Source organism: Bactrocera neohumeralis, chromosome 2, assembly GCF_024586455.1.
Source record: "Bactrocera neohumeralis isolate Rockhampton chromosome 2, APGP_CSIRO_Bneo_wtdbg2-racon-allhic-juicebox.fasta_v2, whole genome shotgun sequence".
In the NCBI taxonomy this organism is placed as follows: domain Eukaryota; kingdom Metazoa; phylum Arthropoda; class Insecta; order Diptera; family Tephritidae; genus Bactrocera; species Bactrocera neohumeralis.
This window is the reverse complement of record NC_065919.1, coordinates 65,620,183-65,640,946: the sequence shown is the minus strand read 5'-3', so window position 1 is coordinate 65,640,946 and position 20,764 is coordinate 65,620,183. Positions and strand designations below refer to the sequence as shown.

Here is a 20,764-nt window from a genome sequence, read left to right as displayed (position 1 = left end):
CGATCCCACATTCATGGAGAGCATTATAAAATGCAAACAAGTCAACAAACATTAGAATTGAAGGAAAAAACGAACCGAAACCGAAATCGAAAAACCAAGATCAAAAATCAAGGTGATGCTCATTGGTTTTTTCGATAATCGTGGCTTGGTGCATCATGAATTTTATCCGTACAGACAGACGGTCAATAAGGAGTTCTATTAGGCAGTATTGAGACCTTTGCGTGAGAACATCCGACGAAAGCGGCCAGAATTGTGAAAGAACATTTCATGGACTTTACACGATGATAATGCGTTATCGCATCGAGCCACGAACGTGATCGGTCAGCATATTCACCAGATTTGGCTTCGTCTAATTTTTTCTTGTAAAGTTCAGTCCATCGAAGAGGTAAAACAAAATTCGCTGAAGGAGCTGAAGGTCATCCGAAAAGTGCTTATGAAAAGTGTTTCGAGAACTGGAAAAATCGTTGGTATCAGTGTATTACATCTGGTGGGGATTATCTTGAAAGCGATACATGCTGTAACATGCTGTTGAGCGACTCTTTTCCCAGAATTTAATGAAAGCGACGCCGACGATCGCTATTTTCAACAAGACACAGCACTGCACTACCTCATGTTTCATGCATTCGTTGAATCACTGACAAGTATTTTTATCAAGATTGTGACAGTTAGTCATTTGTATCAAGAAGAAGTTAGAAATTGTGGAATTAAAGGAAAAAATTAGAATTAAACAATTTTTAATTTCTTTGGCATGCCTTCAGGCGTTCGAAATTATTGAAAAAAAATATTTTAATTTTATTTTGCTACGTGAATTCTTGTATTTACTGTACTTCATACTATCGAAAGCAAAACTTTTGTGCAAGCTAGTTCTGCTGCCAGGAAATTTGTGAATTTCCAAATCGATAAAAGTAAAAGGCCTCAGGAACTATTTCTATACCATTTCGCATACCCACATAAGCAATTACACACACGGCACTTATGTACTTATGTGCTTATGTAAACTGTTATGGATGTTAATAGTTAGTTGAATTTTGGAGCAGAGAAATGGCTCTACACACGTACATACATATATGGCATATGCTCGCTTACTACCCGCAATTCTTTAATTTCTCACCAGCTATTTGCAGTTTGAACACTGAATCTCCCTTTGAAGCTATGGAAATGAGCGGTAGAATTGTAATATTCAAATAGATTTCGGATTCTAGCGTTATTGAACCGTTTATTGTGTGGTTTATATACTCCAGGCGTTTGCAGCTAAATCAAAAGGAAAGAGGGCAGTCGCAAGCAGGCTTGCTTTGGCTCTACACCCACCACTTCTTCGAAAAGATTACTTAAGGAAACCATACCAACCATTGTGTATGCGTGGGTGTAGACGCCATTGTCTTTACCACTACTGGCATAATATATATAAACATATATGTATACAGTTATGTGCTTGCTTATATATGTATATTTGTGCTTGACAGCAAGCTTTTAGGCCAAATCGGTTTACTTGTCAAAGCGCCTATATTTCACTCACACACTGACACGACCACATCCATACTCACGCATACTTACATTCAGTCAACACACACATACAGTGCAGCGTTCACAACACCCCATGCCGTTTGTATAGACAGACAACATTTGCCGAAATTCCAGAATATTTTCATTTGTTGCAATAAATTACTCATATTTTTGGCTTTTGCTATTTTACCCACACTCGTTTGTTAGTTAGAAGGCTTTGTGGCGCAAAAGCCAGTCTGCGAGCGTTCACTTTGTGCGCCAAAGTGCCAAAATGTTTGAGTGTTGAGTGCGTGTTGCTGCTTTGCGGCCGCCCTGTGGCCGCCCTGTGGCATGAATGAAGGTTTGAGTTGGAGTTGTTGTTGTTATTATGACTGATGCTCTTGTTGTTCTTGTTACAGTTGTATTACAAAGCAGCGCAGGCACAAAAAACGCCGAAGCAAAGTGTGTTGGTGAACGTTGCCGCTAGCTTTTTTGGGGCAGATTCATGTCTAGTTGCAACACGCACGCACATACATATGTATAAGCATTTCAAATATTTTCATATTTATATTCATATTTGTACTGCTATTTTTTCTTCATTTTCTTTTTCATCTTCTGTTTTTTTTCATTTTTGTTTAATTTTTTTGTTTCATCTATGGCGTTTGCATTTGATAACACGCTGTGCCAAATATTCCGCTTTATATTGATGTTGTGATGAATAATTTCGTCGAACATATATTTAAATTAAGTGTGCGCGCAGAATAATGGGCGGCAGAGATGCACAGTTATTACATGAATGCTCTGGGTTGACGCAAAATCAAAAAGAAGTGAGGGGAAAGCAAGTAATGTCGCTTTGTGAATAATTAATAATATTGCCGGCAAATTAGGGCCGACTTCAAGTTAAAAAGTAAAAAAAAATTTATGTAATAAATAATGTATAATTTTTGTGGGATTTAAGACATTATATAATTGTTAGAAATTTTTGTATATATATATTCAAAATTATATCTTTCTTTGTAAATCTTATGTAAGATAACTTTTAGTCCTAAGACGAGAAAAATTTAACATTCCAAAGTCACCTGCACACACACCCTTACATCTTTACCTCATTTGATTGCAATAAAATATCATATCACAGCCTTTGGCATGATCAGGTGGTGATATACATACATATAATGAAGCAAATTCATATAAGGCCAGACATATATTTCACAGAGATTTGCAATAATTTTTTTTTTATCTAATTTGTTTTTTTTTTTATGATTTTTCTTATATCATAATTCGAGATCATGTGATATATCGTCGTATGATATTAAATCACGTGATCTTATATCAAGTGAGAGAGATCACGTGATGTGAAGGCAAAATTCTGAATAAAAACGAGTCAAATAAATATAAAAAATACAATATCATAACCCTTGGCATTATCATGAATCGCTTTAGTTATGAAGTGGTGACTACTTGGGAAGCAAATCCAAATATAAAATGCATCAGACATATATATTCCTGCGATTTGCAAAAACTTTTCCTTAATTTACATTTTTGTTTTAATATTTTGATTTTATATGATATTTCGGCATCATGTGATATTTTGTCATATGATGTGAAATCACATCTATCACATCTATATGAAATGAGTTTCATACACGTATGCTAAACAAAAAGCTTAATCAAAACAAGTGAGATATATTTGTCAGCTTGATAATCAGTTTCTAAGAAATATTTATGCAAAATATGAGATTTTATGAGAAATATGATGCACTTTTTATTTCAAGAGGAAGCTACATCAGATATTATTGAATACATACATATCATAATATATTGATTCATAAGAAAAAAAAGGAGTTAATATTTTTTACTGATTTAATAAAATTATAATTATAATTATTAAAAAAATATAGCAGTTTGTTTTGTATGTGGTGCTAATGTCACGTCACAATATATCACATGATGTAAAGATATCCTCTATCACATGGATTTCTGTTAAACTAAGTTAGAAGTGTTCATATTACAGCTAATAAAGAAGCATATTCTGTGTTGATTGTGCAATATTCGGTAGTCGAAAAAGTCTTTTCGTATTTTGTCAATAGATGTCGTTGCAGTCGTATATTTCCAGTGAAAGTTTAACACTGATGGAACAATGTCTTTAAAGAAAAATGGCAAAAAGTGGTCGACCAAAATGTTGCTTTTTATTCACTATTGTTGGAAGTATCTGTATAAATTCCGAGACATCGTCAAGAAACCCTCCACCCATAGTTGTGATTATTTTCCTACACAAGTACAAAGCCCTGCTGCCATTAAAGCTTTTCTTTTTCTACCTCTTAACAGCTTCTTTGATAGTTGTTGTATGGTATTCCCAGTCTGCTGGTATTTTTTTTGCCCATTAGGCTGTGACCTGTTAGCACTGCTATTAGAGTTCATATGGTAATGGGCGCAACTGGAGGTAAGACTGTGTGAATTCTCAGAGAATTTATGCCTTAACGAGACAATTGTGCGTTTCCTCGCCAAGAAGCTTATCACGAATATATTTTTGATAGGAATTTTAAGTTATTTTTATTGATGAACTTTGCTATGAGCTGGGATACGTAACATCAGCAAAAACCTAAACCTTTAGAGCCACCATTCACATATATTCAAGATTTTTTCTTGGGGAAAAATAGTGAAAATAGTTTTTAGGGAATTTTATATATGTTTTTATTTCATGAGACTTAAACGAAATGGTGACTGTTCAGATGATTACAGACAAAAAAGTTTCCTACTCGACTCTGGAACAAAATCCAAATTTAATAAAATTTAATCATTTTTTAAAAAGCTCTAAAATTAGATTCCAATATTTTATGACAATTTTAGCAAACATGGTTTGGAAATATTAAGAAAATGAACTTTTCTCTTATTATGCACTAAAAATGCAAATAAATTTGTCTTTAAAAAAAATTCTGCGAAAAATATTTTGAAAATTTCTAGTCAATCAGTAATTTTATATCTCTTTAGGTATAGAGAAAACAAGTTTTGAGAAAATTTCGTTTGAACTTTTTTACGAGCTCCGAGGACGAAACATTTGATTCCGGGAGGAATGTAATGTTGACACTTCGAATATAAAAAAAGTTTTAGTTTTTTTATCCAGTTTTTAGCGAAAAAATTTCATTTTATGGAAATTCTAAGCCTGTGTAATCACGAACGCTATTTGAAAACTAATTTCTTTCAACAAAATGATAACACTGCAACTCGCCAATATAACTTTCATTAATGTTTGGCTGACTTATCAAACCACACTCGTACAATTTACTGACTTGTCTTGCTTCCATTTAAATTCTTCAATTGAAATTTCGCATTTTAGCATAAAATTACATTTAATTTACGCGTTAACGGAGTCAAAAGGAAAAAGTTTTGTTATTTGCTGATGTTGCAATTTCATTACCGTTACACAAAAGGTGGATAAGTTGCGTGCATTGTAAAAGCTTTTACGAAATTCCATTAAGTCTCCTTTATTTTCCAATGCAATGTGTCTAAAAGCGTTGAAATAGCGCTCGCTGCGTAATTTATAAAATGCTTTCAAAACATACGTACACAAATACCTACATACATATACATATGTAAATGCAAATACACACATGTATGAAAATATATGTATGTGCGTGCAGGATATCATTATTAGTAGTACTCATTTAAGTGAGTACATACATATTTACATATACCGTAATGCTTTTCTATAAACAACAACAAATACACGCATATGCATGTAAGTATGCATATAAATAAATATTTGCATTGAAAAGTCTACAAATTGCTGAGTACTCTCGCACACACTTCCCGTTCCAGTTGGTTGTATGCCGAAAATGTGGCAAGTATGGCATGACCGGAGGCTGCAGTTAATTTGCTACATGTTGCATAGCCGTCAAATTAGTCGGCGGTGAGCGCAACAGGAGCACTAGACTGCAAATGCGGATATTTGCGTGTGTTTAATCTGAACAAAGCCGCTCTTAGACACACGCTCACACACTTTTCATACCCTGAACAGAATGCATTAAGTTGGCCAAGTAGTTGCGCAGTTTTTGAGATATCAATCTGAAATTTTGCATAAGCCATTTTCACTCAAGACCGCTGCTCTTTGTTGCAACCGCCGATATTGGACCGCTATTGGGTATAGCTGCCCTGCAAACTCTCCGATATAAACCCAGTTCTTGGTTGGAAAACTTTTCTTTTTGACCAGATATCTTCACGAAATTTGGCATACATTGTGGTCGCAGACAACGCCAAAATCTGCGAGAATATTGTTCAGATCGCACCATTTTTGCATATAGCTGTCATGCAAACTGATCGATGAAAATAAGGTTCTTGTATGGAAAACTCTTTTATTTGATTTTATCTTCATGAAATTTGGCTCGGATTATTTTCCAAAGCAATGCTACAATCTCCGTATATTGCGTATGGATCGGGCATATAGCTGCCATACAAACTGCGCGATCAAAATCAGGAAAAACATTTTTTTACCCTTTTGAGCTACTATAAGAATTGCAGCTGTGAAGGGTATTATAGCTGCGGTATAGCCGGAAATAACAGTTTTTCTTGTTACTATAGAATTGAGTGTGAGCGATTGCCACTGCCTGCTGAAAGGCGGACATGAACATTATTTGAATACGTTTGTGTGTGTGTGTGTGTGTGTGCGTGTGCATTTTGATGCTTAAGTTGACTGAGTACATGGATAAGTTTGATTATTTAGCTCACTTACTTGACGTAAAGCACTTATAATCACACAAAGTGCATGCATTTACCTACAAGCAAGCGCGTCAGTGTGTGTGCCCTCTTGTATGCATGCATGTATGTGTGTGTTTATGAGTTTGCGCTTGCCACCGCAGCATTCAAATCAAATTTGAGATTTCCACTTTGTGCCGTTGATGTCTGCTTGACGCCTTTTGTGTTGTGCTGCTATTTGGGCAACACGTCCTAAACACACACATACACAAACACCTTGCTTTTATGTTCAGAGCCATGCATCATAATTCGTGGCAAGAGGTTGTGTTGTATTTGCTTGTGTGAGTTTACTGTTTGTTTAGTATACATTACACTGTCTGTGCGCTACAATGTGCGCAATGTAAATATGTTAATAAGTATGTTTGCATGTGTGTATTTGCCTTGTATTGCAGTCAAACTTTTCGGCACTCACTCACACAATGAAGCAAGAATTTAATTAACTTTAATTTATTTTCGGTTGCCCAAACATGCACCAAATTGTAGAGTTCCTATATTTTTATACACTTATACTGTACATATTTTCACACACACACAAACATATGGTATTTGATACATTATTATGCACAAAAGGTTGAGTTTCCATTCAAAAGCAAATTTGTATGTGTGCTTGTGCGCGCTGGTAATTCCAAGCATGGCTTTATTTATGTCTATATTTGCACTTGTGTAGACTAAGAGATTTCTTATCGTCATCCAATTAACGGTAAATCGGCGTTATTTGCTGTCTGTCGTGAAGTGTGTTGCTTTGAGATAATAATGTGATGTTGTCTGATTATATTCCAGTACTTCCCATAATTTTTATTCAATAAAAATAATTATATTTTCCATAATTTGTTCTTTTTACATCATGTGATATTGTGTCACGTGATGTCAAATCACATGTTATTGATTAAATGACGTTTGATCACGCGATGTATATCAATATATGTATCAAAATAAGTAAGCGAACTGTTAAGCAACGAATAAATCAGTTATTACAACGTAAATATGGTATATTGGGTAGTCGAAAAAGTCCTTTCGTATTTCTAATCAAACTTTAATTTTTTTTTATATTTATAATGAACTTGAATAAACCAAATATATAATATTTTGGTCGACCATTTTTTGCCATTTTTCTGCTAGAGACATTATTCCATTAGTGTAAAACTTTTCTGTTTTCTCCGCGAAATACTGCGACAAGTAATTTTCACAGGCTTCTCTTGGAGCCAACTTTACTCCATTTAGGGGGTCTGGATTGACCGACACAAATAGTAGTCCGATGGCTGTATGATAGATGCATTAAAACTTCCCAGCCAAGCTCTCCCAGTTTTTGACGAGTCATCAAATATGGAAGACGAAGCCCTTTCTGTTGATCAGTTCTTCGTTTTTTTCGATTGCTTGCTTCAGTCTCATCAGTTGTTGATAGTAAAATGTAAAATCAATCGTTCAACCAGGCTGGATAAGCTCACAGTGGATTATTCCTTTGATCCACTTTCCGTCTCCTGGAACCATTCGCTTCAGAAATGGTTCGTTTTCATTTCGTTGGTGGCTTGCTTAACATTCTTCCCTTTTTGTACACATAAATTTCATAATATATTTCCACTCATTTTTGAACAGCTGTAACTTTTTTTAACTTCCCCGAATTTAATTTGTTTTTTGTTGAAAGAAGCTCGAAATCTTACCTTTCCAACACTATATGGTATGATACAATGTGATTGGTAGTACTGGAGATATACGACTGCGACGACATCTATTGACAAAATACGAAAAGATTTTTTCGACTACCCAATATATACATGTGATTTTTATTTCACGCGCTGCATCGTAGCTTCTTATCACATATTATCACATATTCTTCGGAAAGAAACGATTGATCTACAAGTATGTTATATCCGAAATCGCAGATAAAAAGCTGAGGAGCATTTTCGATACATTTATTCAGATATGAAAAAAATGGCGGCAGAGCTGAAAGTTGACAAAGAAAAACCAAGCATCTGCCGCCGACGAACAAAACGCGAAAATGTCTGCGTGAGAACTTGCGAAGAATACTGTAGCGTCTCAGTGTACGTGCCTCTGGTTACAATCGGCGAAGATTTGAAAACGCGCTATTCTAGAGAAGTATTGAATAAATTTCTATTGAGTTTGCTGCTACCGGAAAAAGTTTGTACTTTCAAAAAAATGGAAAATCATATTGACTGCTGGATTGATAGATTCAAAGGTCTTTTTGATAATGACAACGTTGTGCGACGTTTTAAGTTCAAAGATGAACTTGATCACTGGTAGTGCCATTGGGGGCAGATGGCAAGGTCAAAAGAAAACAATATATCTACTACTGCATTGGAAACGTTGAAGAACCGCGATGTAGACCAATACCCCATAATTCATAGTTTTTTTTTGCATATTTTGCACACTTACTGTGACGAATGCGTGCCCTGAAAGCTCTTTTTTGATACTTCGCGGCATCAAAACGTGGCTGAAGACAAACATGCTTCAAAATAGTTTGATTGGCCTCGCATTGCTGCACATGCATCATGACTTTGAAGTCACTGCAGAAGAAATTCACGAAAGATTCTCAAAACTTGGCCCGCAAGACTACTATATTCAATATAACCAATATATAACCATTTTATAACCAAAACTGATTTTTTTTTAATATGAATGGTTTCTATTACAGTACTAGTTCTACCTTAGTCTTTAAACTTATGAAATGTGATGTTACGTTATTTTGCATTTTAGGTCACGTTATGAAACTAGTTGATATGCCATGTATTGACTGAATATATAATAGTTTGCTTGATCTTCTGGATACAAGGTTACTGATCATCACCAGATAAAATGTAATCAAAAGTTATGGCGCAGAAATAGTTTTTGGGACTCATTTCGCTTCAGTGTCTCCAACTGTAGCACTGAGAACGCATTCTGAGGCACTTTGGTTCATAAAGGAAAATTTCGTTAAGAAAATAAAGTGTATAATAGCACAATATCTATATTATAGAAGTGATATAAAATATTTTTGGCCTATTCACTATCTAATGTGAAGCTAATAAATCAATGAACTGTGGACTTTATAATTTTTTTTTTATAAAAAGGATGCGCAAAGTTAGGCTCACTTCTTTAAAAGTTTGCTCCAAACGAAAGTTCTACTGCCGTAATTTCTTATACAGTTAGTTACATTTTAGTTCAGAATTACTTTTAATTGCCAAAACTGATCACAGGCCAATTGCGTCACAGGCACAACCAAAACAGCAATAGCACCGAAAGTACGATGCTTCCTTATATAAATATTCAAGCTACCGAAATATTTTACGGCACCAAAGTTAATTTCCAATCGATTTCCCTTAGGATAAAGCAAATATTACAAATAGGCAATTTCTATGCAAGTAAATAACAATTAAAAGTGATTTTGTCAGTTATTAGATGGAGCTAATCTGGCCCCAAATGAATTTCATTCGCTCACAGCTCAAAATACTTCGAAAACTCGAAAGTCATCAAGAATTGCCTTGATTTGGAAAATTACAATTCTCAGCAGAATTCCAAGTCGATAACCAGACAGACAGACGCACACAAACAACTTGCTGAAAGTTTGTCCTGCAGCCGAGTGTGCTGCTGCTGCGTGGGTGGGCATGCGAAACTTTCTCAAGTTGTCGAAAATTAGAAGCACATCTTAATTATTGGCCAAAGCCAAAGTGGCTGCCGACACAGCTCGCTCGCATTTCAATTCCTTGCTACGCCATGTGCGCGTATTTGTTGTTGCGGCATAGCTGTGCTTCTGTAGTGGTGCTTAATCGCAAATTCTAAGGTCATCTACGCCTAAAAACAATTTCCGTTTTTTATTTGCTGCGCTCGCAATAAAACAATATTAGCTGAGAGAAGCCAAAACAAACATAACGGTTGTGTACACTACCAGCGAAAAAGCGTCTGCGAGACATTGCTGAAAGGGCTAGATAGTTATATATATTTAAAGCGATATATATATATGTATTTACATAGCATTCATATAGGATTGTACATGACATGAAATTTGAAAGCATACTTTTTAGCGCTAGCTGGCGGGATTGCAGTAGAAAGGCTTCAGATTTTGGCTTACATTTTCAGCTATAATTTTGAGAATTTTTTCGTCTTCAATTTTGTTATTTTTTTGGTATTTATTACACTAAAAATTCACAAGCTGCTTTTGGATCACTGCTTCTTGGGCTGGCAAGAGTCCCAGATATCTAAAAATAGTATTTCACTGACACCGATAACAAAGTTATGTTTGGAGTAGAAAAGCAAGGTTGCGTTATGTTGCCACTCACTTTAATTTAACCTTTTTCCAAAATATTTTCTTTTCTGTAAATATTTCAAATATAGCTGCTCTATAAGAAATCAAGTCTCTTGAGGAAAATTTCTCAAAGAGTTGGTTAATGGCTGTACTCGAAGTTAGATTTTTAAGTTTCAAGTTTTATTTTGTTATCACTCCTAGAAAAGCATTAAAAATTCAATGCTGTACGAATACTTTTTTTAGACGTGCTATTTTTTACATTTTTGCTCCGAAATGTAGGCAACAAATAATCAATGTAGAATTTGCTTTGATTTGAGCTCCGAAATGTAGGCATTTTATTTCACTATGCATTGAAGTCTCGTAAGTGATGTGACGAAGTAAATGAAAATGGGTAAATTATAAACATCAAATTTAAAAAAATTTACAAAAAATTGCGAATATTCGTCTAAAAATTAATTTAATTCTATTACAGCAAGTTTTGCGATCAAGGAAATTTTTCCGAAAAAATCTTTTTTGTTATATTTTTTATTTTAGTTTGACCAATTTTCTTTCGTTTCTCTGTTAAGGAGAAGAAATTAACCTTTCTACAATTAAACACTGATAATTTTTAACTCGAAAATTAAATAAAAATTGACCTATTTAAATTATTTAAATATTTTTAATTGAAGTTATAAATATTTTACTCTTCGAGCATAAAAAGAATTGCATGCCCGTATTTAGCAAATGTTAGATTTATATTAAAGAGATGTTTGGATGAGGATATAATTTTTTAGTCTTTGAGTCTATTTAACAAAATTTGAGATATAAATGTGTGAAATCCATAAATATGTACAAAAGTTTTTAAAGTCAGAACACATGTCCTCGATTCTCCCCTTTTCTGCTTATTCTACTCTCTTGTCAAGAAGTTTGCATGTGAAAATTATGAGAAAATTAAGTGGATGAACTCTATGCAAAATAGTGTATGGATAGCTTCTTAATGAGCTATAATCTCGTTTATGCTATATCTACTATATCTACTTCATTATGCCAGTCTAAATATAATTTATACCAGTTGCTTGTTCATTCCACCGACTGGTTTCAAACGAATATACCTTTCAACAACGTGTCTTTTTGTATATCTACTAACTATATTAAAAATATCTATATAATTTATACCAGTTTATTGTTCGATTCACTACCCTGACCGATGAAAAAAAAAGAAGAAAAAAGGAAGAATTAATATAACTGTCAAGAATATAACTTGTTTCTGCATTTACTTTGTTATGCCAGTCTATAAAATTTATACCAGTTATTGTTCGATTCATTACTCCGACTAGTTAAAAAAAAACTAAGAATTAATGTATTTTTCAAAACATCTCTTCTTTTCGATATCTACTTTATTATGCCAGTCTACATAAATTATACCAGTTATTGTTTGATTCACTACCTGACTGATGAAAAAACACTAAGTATCAATTAATGTATTTTTCAAGAACATTTCTTTTTTCTAGATCTAGGTTTTTAAGCCAGTCTATATAATTTATACCAGTTACTGTTCGATTCATTACTCCGACTATTTAAAAAATATTAACAACTAACATCCCATCAACATTTCAAAAATATCTTTCTTTTCTATATCTACTTCGTTATGCTAGTCTATATAGTTTATACCAGTTGTTTCTTCGATTCACTACCCTAACTGGTTAATAAAAACATTAGTAACCAACAGCCCTTGAACATTTGAAGAACATATATCAAGTCTACACACTATGTGCTAAAGATTTTTGCAAAACAATGAAAAGAGAAATGGAAAAAGTTTGGTTTTGTACCGCTTGCGCAGAAATGTATGCTATAAATAATGCAAGATTTTCATTTCAAACATTTAAAACCGTGTGTGGATAGCTTGTAAATTTTTCGAACTTCTATTAAGTAATATCAATTTCCTTGAGGGCATGCTTTTACCCATATATATATATACATATATATATATATATACATTCCACTAATCTTGGCATGAAGGCAAGAAAGTCTTTGGCATAATTCTCCAATAAAAATAAATTGTGCGAAATGTTTTTCGTTAGGTTGGGTACATCATACGCCAGAGGCGGCTGGCCCGGTATGCGGCAAAGCAAAGTGTAATCGACAGCAAAAGTAGCTAGTAAAAGTGCCATTGGAAACACAAATCTGCGAGAAGCAGCTGACTGAAGTGGCAGGCAGCGGACGCCAGCAGCAAATTGTTAGCGTAAATGTGGACCCCGGCCGAGTGGAGGCAAATCAAAAATTATGACAAACAAAAATCGTCCTCACTTCGGGCGGAAGTCAATAAATTTGCTGGTTTAATGGCAGCAACAAACGCACACACATATATAAATATATTTACCGCTCATACGTGCATATGAGTCCAGTTATGTTTGTGTGGGTGTGTGTGAGAGAGGGTGTGCACGAATGTTATTTTTAGGCGTGTTTACATGTATGCGTGCTGAACTGCTGTCGGTTCGACATATATACATACAAACAGACATGTGTGCTTATAATATATGTTTGCGGATGTCGCGCTATGGGAAAACATGCGAAATCATGTTGACTGTTTATGGCTGCAGCCCAAAAGTATGCTTATCAATTTCGCTTTCACTTGTGTTGTTTTGGTTGTTTTGATGTTTGTGCACAAATGTTTTGTTGTAGGCAATAAAATTTCGGATTAATAAAATTGGTAAATAATAAATACCATATTAAAGGACTTATTGAACTTTGAGTGATCATAGAAAACTGTTGTTGTTATTGTTTTCTTAATGCTATCTTTTATGGTTGCGCGATAAGGACAGCAGGACATATTTTTTTATGACGCACATTAAAGGAAATATGGATTTTTACTGGTGCTGATAAAACGATATGTGTATTCTTGTGCAATATTTCGGTAATTTTTGTAAACAAGTACCGTTTATAAAACTGTTATGTGTCTAGATGTAAGCACAAAGATAAATGTGTAGTGCATAAATTGAGCAAATGAAGCATTAGTGCGATTAGTAACGGTGACGTCAATAAACAAGATAAAAAGAGACAACAAAATAGGAAGTACAAATGATTTCTTAAAATTCTATTCTCTAATAAATTATTTCGATTATTGTTTTTAAACTTGGCTAATAAGAAAATTGTATCAATAGATTGTATAGACAAAATACGAAAAAACTTTTTCGACTACCCAATATTATTTTTAGGTATGAGTATTAGCAGAATATGAACTTGTGAAACGATAACAAGAAAAACTCCAAATTTAGTCATGTTTAGGAAACAAAAAATTTATTAAATTTCATGAAAAGCCACTAAATGATCAAAAACACTCGACTTACGCCATTATTAAGTCAAATTTTTTAAAACTAAGCAAAAAACGATGAAAATCAATATCGATTTGTGCCTGAAAATGCATGGAAAAATTTCTAACTGTTACTGATTTCTACAAGCACGCGCAACATGCCGCACTGCGATTCTCACTATTCACTTTTGGCAAGAAAATATTCCCTAAACTCTGAAACCGAAAAGAGGCCACAATAACATACCATAAATAAATATTTCCAAATTAGACTCTGCCTGCTACTAGTTCTGAGATTATTTGAAGAGCAAAGTGTACACCAAAAATCTCTGAATCATTGACAGACTGAATGTAAACCTTCGTGCCGAAATCATTATTATGGCATACCATAAGAAAGACATATCAAGAAAAGCTTTATTACAGACGAACGCCTGATTGATGTTCTATATATAGTACAGGGTTTGTCCGGAAAGTTATAGGACTGATTTTATTTCGCCGCGACTGTATTTCGGAACGTTCGCGCACCGTCTGGATTCGGTAAAGGGCGTTTCTAGCTAACGAACGAGGGAATGGTCAGCTGCACCTGGAGAGTCATCACAAACATTTTCGTGCGACGTGTTTCTGTGAGTGGTGCAAACCGAAAATGCAGCGTTTAAAAGCGATTAAATTCTGTGTCAGACTTGGTAAATCTGCGACAGAGGCGTTTGTATGATCAAGCAGGCTTACTCAGTTGTTGTTTTAACAAGAAGTGGTGTATTTTGGTGGCACCAGGTCTTTTTGTAGGGCCGGAAAGAGATCGCTGATGAAATCACTGACAATGTGACTTATGTGTGAGAGAGTTTTGAACTCAGACCGTCGACTAGCTGCCCAGATGTTAAATTTTTCAAAATCTGTGATTCATGAAATTCTGACATGCGCAAGGTGTGCGAAAAGATGGTCCCAAAAGTGCTAACTGACGACCAGAAATTGCGGCTAGTGGAAGTGTGCCAAGAAAATTTGAAAATTTGCCTTAAAAAGCCGATGAAAGGCAAGTATTTTAAGACGACAGAGGGAGTCCAAGCAGCATGCACCTCGGCTACCAAGGCTATTCGGGAGAATGCCTTCCGTGACGCCTTTAATGCTTGGAAATCGCAATGGCAGCGCTGTATCGATACAGAAGTAGCCTATTTTAAAAGTTGTTAAAGAATTGTAACGATTGGTTCCATACAATTTTTTAAAAGGATTCAGTCCTATTACTTTCCGGACAAACCTTGCAGGCAGAAACCCTTTTTTAAGATTATCAATTGCTGACTCTTCTTACAAAGACAACATCAATTAATTGTATCTTCTAAGCAATATGCATTAACCGATTATTTCCAAAATAATCGTCAGAGTAGCGTAAGTTAACAATAGTTAATTGAGTCAATCTCTTTGTGCTGCTAAAACTTGAACCTATGCGGTCTAGTTAGTTAGTTATTTCATGCGCTATCAAATGAACTGTATGATCGTCAACTGTAGCTTGACTCGTTCCATTAGCGTTCAACCGTGGGACAGGCGACAACGAATTAAATTTTTGGGCTATTCATGAAACTCTGGCTCATAAAAGAAGAATCATTTTATAGGTGTGAATAAAGACTTCGGTTCTCGGAGATTTCAAGCTTCTAAATCAATTATATAAAATGATATGATATAAATGATATATGTATGTGTAAAGTTATGATATACAAATATAATTTAAGATGTTCAAAAAAATATCAAAAGTTTTTTTTGGAAATATTTGCAGGCACTTACGATTCTTCATATACTATTTTCCTAACTACTACGAGCTAAAAATAGTAAGCGCTTTTAATTGAAAATTTCGCGCGAAAACCCAATCTTCGAGACGTTACTGTGAATGGAAATCGCTACCGCTCAATGAATACCGCGCAATTTTAGCCCGAGTTAGGTGATATTGACTTGAACAAAATGTGGTTCCAACACAATCAACACAGCGTATCCTATAATCGATTTATTGAAAACCAAGTTTGGTAATCGTGTTATGCCATTTCGTGAGATCAATCAGTCAATTGGTCGCCTTAGTCGTGCGATTTGACGCCATTAGACTATTTCCTGTAGGGCTGCGTCAAGTCTATGGGCTATGCCAATAAGCCAGTGACGATTGATGTACTTCGTACGAATATCGAACGTTAAATTTCAGCAGTATGGGCCGATTAATGCTTGAAAACCGTCGCAAATTGGGTTCAGCATCTGGACTTCTACAAGGGTGCCGCAACCGCAGTATTCGTCTGACTTGGTATCAAGGAATGTTGTTTTAGCGAAGCTATTCGTAAAAAGAGAACGGAATTATGGCTCGAAATCTCTTGGTTTTTGCACCACGATAATGCCCCATCGCATACTGGATTGATTCACCGTATTCGACTAGATCTGTACAACTTCTGGTTATTCGGCAAACTCAAACGAATGCTCCGGGGAAACCGCTTAGAGTCAATTGAAAACATTAAACGTGAATCGCTACGCCCATAAAAGCCTAGGAAATTGCCTTTAACAACTGTTTCCAGGATTGAATAAAACGATGGCTCAAGTGTATTGTGGCCAAGGGTGATTACTTTGAGGGGGACCACATAGATTTTGAAGAATTAATATTAAAAATTTTAAATTTAGGGTAAAGTCTAACTATTTTTTGCTCATAGTAGTATATATGTACATATGTATGTGTATATATAGTAGTATATTTGTATATAATATTCTAAAAACTTAAAAAACAGTTTACATATATGTACATATGGAATTGAAAAATAATACCATTATGCTAAGAATTATAAACTGATAAAATAATATAAAAATTAGCTGAACAAATCGGGTAACACAACAAGGCAACAAGCAACAAAATGTTAAGAAGACAAAAACGCAATGGTTGTGAGCAAACAAAGGAATGTGCCCAGGAACACCCCCACACACACGCCCACACATAAACACACACGAGTGTTGACTTGAATGCGAAGTAATTGCCACTGGCAGCACACCGTTAGCGGACCATTAGTGTAATGACTTCATTTTGGGTGTGTCCGCGGGGGTTTTCTGCGGCAAAACAGGCAAACAAACAAACAAAAGGTGCGACGCAAAGAAATAACAGGAAACAACAAGAAAAACATAAAACACACAACACAAACAAAAATCGGTATTTAAGAATACACATAAAACAACGTGCAACGTGCCGGTCATGCCACATGCTGCATGCAAAAGCCGCTTTCAACTTCCAATAGGATTTTGCGTGCTGATGAGCCTCATTTACGGGCAACTTTACTTACAGTTTGCGGCTGCTGCACTGACGCTGATGCTGCTGACGATGTGGCATGCTGCAGGAATACCAATGGACCGACAACACCACCGCCGGCAACGCCACCACCGCCAGCGCCATTGTTTGCGGTCTTGTGCAGCAAAGATTTCGGCTGTTGCACAATGGGCGGCTTACCGTTGTCGAACTGGTAGTAGAGCACATCGGTGGCAGGTGTGGCGCCACCATAAAGCATAGCGCTCTCCACACCGCCCGCACCGCTGCTGCCGCCGAATGCAGACTTGTAAAGCGCTTGCTGCGGTGGTGGCGGATCGGCGGTTTGAGCGCCCGAAATGTGATAAGCTGACATTTGTGGATGCAACTCCGGCGACGCATGTTGTTGCTGCTGCTGCTGCGGCTGTGGCTGCGCTTGCCCAGTGCCACGTAGAAAATCGGGCATTTGCGGCATTTTGTAGTTGTAGATGTAGGGACGCTCGTACTCGGCAGTGCCGCCGCCGGCGCCGTGATGTATGTAGGAGAGAAAGAGATCGGACTTGGCGGGATGGAGACGCGCATCGAAGCCTCCCATGCCAGCGGTGTGTACGGGCGCCGGTGTGTGATAGTAGCTCGATGCGGGCATCTGACCGGTCAGGAGCTGCGTTTTGGTGATGGCCTGTCCGGAGAGTCGTCTTGTCGGCACGCCGATATCCGATTTGGCGTCGCGCTTCTTGATGTGCAAACCGGCGACCGACGACGGTCCTTGATAGTAGTAGGGCGCTGCAGGCGTATTCGGCCATTCGACAAAGCTATCCATGCGATTGGTGCTAGAACTTAAATTACTACCACAACCATAAGCATTATCAATAGCACCAAAACCACCACCACTAAGAACACCTGTAATATTACCGCTACTACCGTTACCACTACTGCCGTTATGACCGTTGCCGGCTGACGCACCAGTCGATTTGCCAAAAACATTATTCAAACTGAATTTGTATTGATTATTCTCGAATGTGGTGTAGTTCAGTAGACGATTGCCAACACCGCTGTTGTTGCTACCACTGTTGTTGTTGTTGTTACTGTTGTTTGCGCTTGAGTGTGCGGCTTTTGAGGCGCATTTCTCATTAGCGTTAGTAAGGTTAGTGGCCGTATGATGGGCGGAAGCAAGGGACGTGGGACCGTGGGAGTTGGATGATGAGGTGTGTATGGGCGCCAACGATTTACCCATTTGATGGTTGGAGTTGGGGTTATTGTAAATGGGTTTCGTTTGTGATGGCTGTTGTTGTTGTTGTGGTTGGCGTTGTGCAAAGCATGAAGTTTGGCGTGGCGTAGCCTGTTGTTGTTGTTGGTGTTGCATTTGCTGATTACTCACAGTTTGTTGCATTAAGCTGTTGTAAGTGGATGTGCCACCGCCGCCGCCTCCGCCTCCTCCACCGCCGCCAATGGACTTGCGATGACTGCCGCTCGAGGCGCCCGAAGATTTATTGGTTCCGTACCGTGTACTATCGCTAGATCTACATTTGAAGAAAAACAACAACAATATATGCAAAGAGTTGGCAGGAGCAAGTGAGACTTAGGCGGATGCGTATATCGACATTTTTTTACTTGTGTGAACATAAAAATAAGTACTCACCGTTCGGAGGAATAGGCGTAGTCTTGATCGGCTCCGAGTCCGGAATCGGTGTGTTCGTGTGAAACACGCAACGCTGAATTCTCTAGTGGGCTGAGATTAGAGCCTGTCGGTGAGATGAAGTCGCCCATACTCATGCTGGACATCATTCTGTAAAAAGTTGGAGTTTGGTTAGTGGTGTAAATGGACATTTCTGCGCACTTTGGCAAAGTTTATGAGCAAAAAACCGAAAGAAAATATGTCAAATTGTCAGGGACAAAAAGTCATTTTAAGACGTTGTTAGAAGTTGTTGACTTTGAGCCAAGATTCCCAGTTTGTGATCAGATCTAAAAAGTTAACTAACGAGTAGTTATAGGACACTAAAACTTACCGATCTAAACAGGTTTAGATCTGCGAAAATAGTGCCTTTGGCCGGATAAAATCCGGGTCAATTCTGGTAACGTAGAGCCGGCTGTTGTGGGAATTAGTCGCCTAGATGCAGTGAAATGCAAAAAGGAAGCTACAAACAGGTTAGAACACGGCACTTCGAACTACGAAAGAATGCTTCTTGATGTCTCCCATCGAATAACTGCTTATTGAGGCCCGTATGCTCCCAGTTAAAGAGCATAATGAATTCCTGTCCAACCAGTTTTTCTTGGAGTGCTTTCGCAGAAATCGTCTCTACCGTCACCTGCTTGAAACGGAACCGCCTGCTAGAAGCATAAAGTGGTACTTCCTCAACTACGTCGACAACATTAAACAATATGCCAACCAGGCATCGGACGCAACGAATTTCAGACATGCACTGACCGCCATTCAAAGTGGAGCCATTAACACCTTCACCGACTCCCTCTCAATGAATGGCGTACTTGGAGTCAAACCAAAACCCATTGTAGACGAAAAGCTCAAGTTCTCGCGAGAAACGAGAGTGACCCTTGAGCAGCTTCGTTCTGCATATTGTAGCAGGTTAAACTCCTACTTATCCAGAATAGATCCTGACATATCAAACAAATGGCCAGCGTGTAATGAGTCCCCGCATGACACTAAGCCTCTTTTTGCATGCCCTACCAATCCTACCCATATGACATCCTTCTCTATTTGGTCCGACTCCGTGGAAACAGCACATTTCTTGGGTCTATCGTTGGATGACGTCGATGACAATTTATATAATTCTTACCATCCTAATAGGGATTAGGTACCCGTTACAACAACAAAAACAACATGATATAATGACACAATCAATATAAAATTTGGCACGATCTGTTTGTTTAAACTTCGTGCGCAAGTCGAATCAAAATAAAAGTTTTGCTTATACCAATCATTTTTTTTTTTAGGTTCGTGCGAAGTTTGATCTCCATATGTCAGGAAGTGTGTGTTTGTTAAGAGCTTGCTTACGAAGCCAAAAATTTGTCTGGGAGTTTTTATATATTGGATCAATGCACTCATGTCGGGTTTTCAGAAGTGCATTTTAAGTTTCGAAAGCAGAAAAAAGTGAAAGTGCTTTCTACTTCAACTTTTCTATATTATCTTTCTTATAGTTTTGTCTATACTATTTACCTTACTAAGCCGCTATTCCGTTCACATTCTCTTGACGATATTGTGCTGGCGGAGCGTATAGATCCGTTTCGGCCACTCGTATTATCAGTCACATTCGAACTTTGGAAATACAATCTGTGAAGAAGGTAATGTGACAAATTTTATTGAAATCAAATTAGGTAGAAAATAACAAATAACATTGAACTACATATAGACAAGAGGCATAACTTTGCTTATCGGTTTAATATATTGAAGGCGTTTTTCGAACAAGAAAACAATGGAACTTAAAGTCCCTCACCTAATTCATCTAAGTGCGCACTAAGTGGTAAGCTACTAACACTATAGTTTCTATGCAACGATAATTAACATAGATTTAGTAGCCCATGCACGAATATTGTATATGAGCTCCAGTCATCTAATAAATAACAAGAAAATGGTCAATTTTCACGTAAAATAAAACCTCTAGGTCTGTTCTGATCCTATCTTGGGCATCTTGAAATTTAATCTGATTCATTTGTTCATCTTTACACTAACTTAAAGTGTACTATAAAAATCATAGGATTAGATTACAGTAATCCGTGGGTTGCTATTTAGATTATGAGATTTGGA

The 20,764-nt window shown here is 36.7% G+C and overlaps 2 protein-coding genes across 8 annotated transcripts in view; both read right to left on the bottom strand.

Moving 5' to 3' along the window:
• The window catches only part of LOC126750942 (odorant receptor 7a-like), a 249,900-nt gene that overhangs the window by 30,782 nt on the left and 198,354 nt on the right, over positions 1-20,764 (bottom strand). The window lies entirely within an intron of this gene.
• The window catches only part of LOC126750922 (hornerin), a 145,028-nt gene that overhangs the window by 41,594 nt on the left and 82,670 nt on the right, over positions 1-20,764 (bottom strand). For all 7 annotated transcript variants that reach the window (XM_050460723.1, XM_050460774.1, XM_050460754.1 and 4 more), the window contains 3 exons: positions 20,177-20,290; positions 18,644-18,790; positions 17,045-18,524 (listed from right to left, as the gene is read on the bottom strand). In XM_050460723.1, the coding sequence (XP_050316680.1) occupies positions 17,045-18,524; positions 18,644-18,790; positions 20,177-20,290 (1,741 nt within the window). The remainder of the gene's footprint in view (positions 1-17,044; positions 18,525-18,643; positions 18,791-20,176; positions 20,291-20,764) is intronic.